Source organism: Eucalyptus grandis, chromosome 6 (assembly GCF_016545825.1).
Source record: "Eucalyptus grandis isolate ANBG69807.140 chromosome 6, ASM1654582v1, whole genome shotgun sequence".
Lineage (NCBI taxonomy): Eukaryota > Viridiplantae > Streptophyta > Magnoliopsida > Myrtales > Myrtaceae > Eucalyptus > Eucalyptus grandis.
Window position 1 is genome coordinate 25,461,103 of NC_052617.1, and position 2,461 is coordinate 25,463,563.

At 41.2% G+C, this 2,461-nt stretch overlaps 1 protein-coding gene across 1 annotated transcript; it reads left to right on the top strand.

Annotated features, from left to right (window-relative positions):
- The first annotated feature begins 282 nt into the window (after window positions 1-282).
- LOC104449059 (GPI-anchored protein LLG1) lies at window positions 283-2,241 on the top strand. Its single transcript, XM_010063071.3, has 3 exons — window positions 283-582; window positions 692-748; window positions 1,818-2,241. The coding sequence occupies exons 1-3, from the start codon at window positions 483-485 to the stop codon at window positions 2,081-2,083; spliced, it is 423 nt and encodes a 140-aa protein (XP_010061373.1). The 5' UTR covers window positions 283-482; the 3' UTR covers window positions 2,084-2,241.
- Window positions 2,242-2,461: the final 220 nt, after the last annotated feature.

Here is a 2,461-nt window from a genome sequence, read left to right on the forward strand (position 1 = left end):
CGTCCTACCGGTGCCCACACCAGCTGCGGTATTATATGATAATATCGAGTTTAAAACGCGAAACTATTACCTAAAGTCGTTCTATTAGATTAAGTAAACGACATTATAATATTTGATAATATCGAGTCAAAAATGGCTGACAAACCGCTGGCGTTGACAAATAAAGAACAGGGGACACAGAAGAAACTGGGACTTTCGGAGGAGATAGTGACACGTTCACGAGTTTAAAATCGCCGTCCTACGTATGACCACTGACCAGTGCCCACACCAGCTGCGGTACTCTCTTCACCCCTCCGCTTAAAAATACTGTTGTAGATGGCTTTGCTATACGCTGCTTGAGCCTTATCTTGGCTTGTTTCTGTTTAAAGAAGAATATCTCAAGTGACGAAGAAAGAGTAAAGCTGCTTCTCCGCAAAAGATCTCTCTCTCTCTCTCTCTCTCTCTCTCTCTCTCTCTGCGCTAACCCAAGAACCCAGAAAGCCATGGCGTCATACGGGTTCACCCTCTGCAAGTTGTGTGCCATTGTCTTGATTCTTCTTACCTGTGCCTCCAAAACCGCTCCTTTTCCCACTCCCATTTCAGGTATCTTCTTTGGAAACTCCTCTTTTCCAAAAACCCGCCGATTCATTCTCTCGTGCTGGACCCGTGAACGTCATCCTAAGATTTTTATTTTCTTGATATGTGGATGCAGATGACATATTCGAATCTCAGGCTCTTGCTGGCCGGCATCTCCTCCAGGCTAGACAAAGTAAAATCTTTTATGACCCTGTTTCTTGCATACTTATTTCTTTCAAGCCTGTTTGTCGGCAGAGTTACTTTGGGATGTTGGTGCTCCGAATCTGTCTCTGGTGTGGAGATTTGTGTTAGAGAAGTGGAAATATTGTGGCAACAGATCCCTGGTTGACGATTTATTGTTAGTTGCTAAAGTAGTGATTGTTACTCAAATTCTGGCTTAATGATCGAATTATGTCAGTGGTGTAGCTCTTAGGTATGCTCGTTCGAGCATATGTCCAGCGTCTTTTGTATTCATTGACTGCTTGAGTTGAGAATAACAAAGCGGAAAAGAGATACATGAAATTTATGTATATTTCAATATATTTTGATAAAGTGTACATGGGACTATTGATATGCTTTATTGGGTGACTATTTAAGATAAAAAGATAAATATAATACTAATTTCAATAGATTAGGGATATGCACAATTATAGGAGATATATATATAATCTTGAGAAAAACCATCCCAATATCGCTTATAGTTTGGTGTAGGTCAGATCAAATTCCCATCAGATTTGTGTCCGCCTTCTTCTATACTTCTGTGTCATCTCACACCCTCTCAAGACGGTTCTGTAGGAAAGATGAAACTTTATCATATGAAGTTCAATTTTGATTCAATAGAATTATAGAATGATATGGTTAAGCTTCTACTGTTCTACCTCTGCAAGAAATTCTCAAGTCTATGAAACTGAAGAGCCTCAATCAAGGGAAGGAAAAAGGAAAAAGCCCCTTAACTGGAAGTATAATTGGGGACACTGTAAACTGATGATCCTTTGAGGGAGCTCTTCAGAAACATGCTTTCCTTTTAACAGATGAATGTTGTCAATACTGTACTAGCTGGAGCTAGCCACCACTCTAAATACTGCTGCATGCATGCATATGTGGAAAAGGAAACGATAACCACAGAGATATTGGCCGATAATGCCCCAACCTCATCTTTGCACTGATCTGCTGCACCTTCATGTTGCTTTGATGTGATTATCGTGTCTCATGTCCAAAACTACATCATTTAGAACCTCAATACTGTGCGATGAACTTTGCAGGTTGTCCAGTGAACTTTGAGTTCCTGAACTACACAGTCATCACGAGCCAATGCAAAGGACCTTCTTACCCTGCCAAAGCCTGTTGTAAAGCGTTCAAGGAATTTGCCTGCCCTTACGCCCATGTTTTAAACGACCCAAACAATGATTGCGCTTCGACCATGTTTAGCTACATTAACCTTTACGGGAAGTACCCGCCAGGCCTTTTCGCTACCAAATGCAGAGAAGGAAAGCAAGGGCTCAAGTGTCGCCACCACCATCATGCTTAGCCAATGACAGTAGCGGGGCTCAAATCACATTCCTTGTACTAGTACTTTCATCTAGCTTCACCATGCTCGTGTTCCGGGTTCTCTTTGGACCAAGACTATAAACTCTTTCCACTGCAATTATTTCTTTCTTAAATAGGTAACAAGGAGTGATATGTGATTGCTGGCCTCTTCATCTTTTGATTACCATGTTTCGGTAAGTCTGATGTTGAATGTCCTGCCCAGATCTGTGTTAGATTTCCCCATAACTGTGGTTGGAGCTTTAGAATGCGTTTGGGAGAGGTTTTGGAAATTGCCTTCACATTACCGCAAAAGACTTTGGGTCAAAGGATCTTGGGAATATGGTTAAATAAAAGAAAAAAAATAGATTTTGCACCAAAC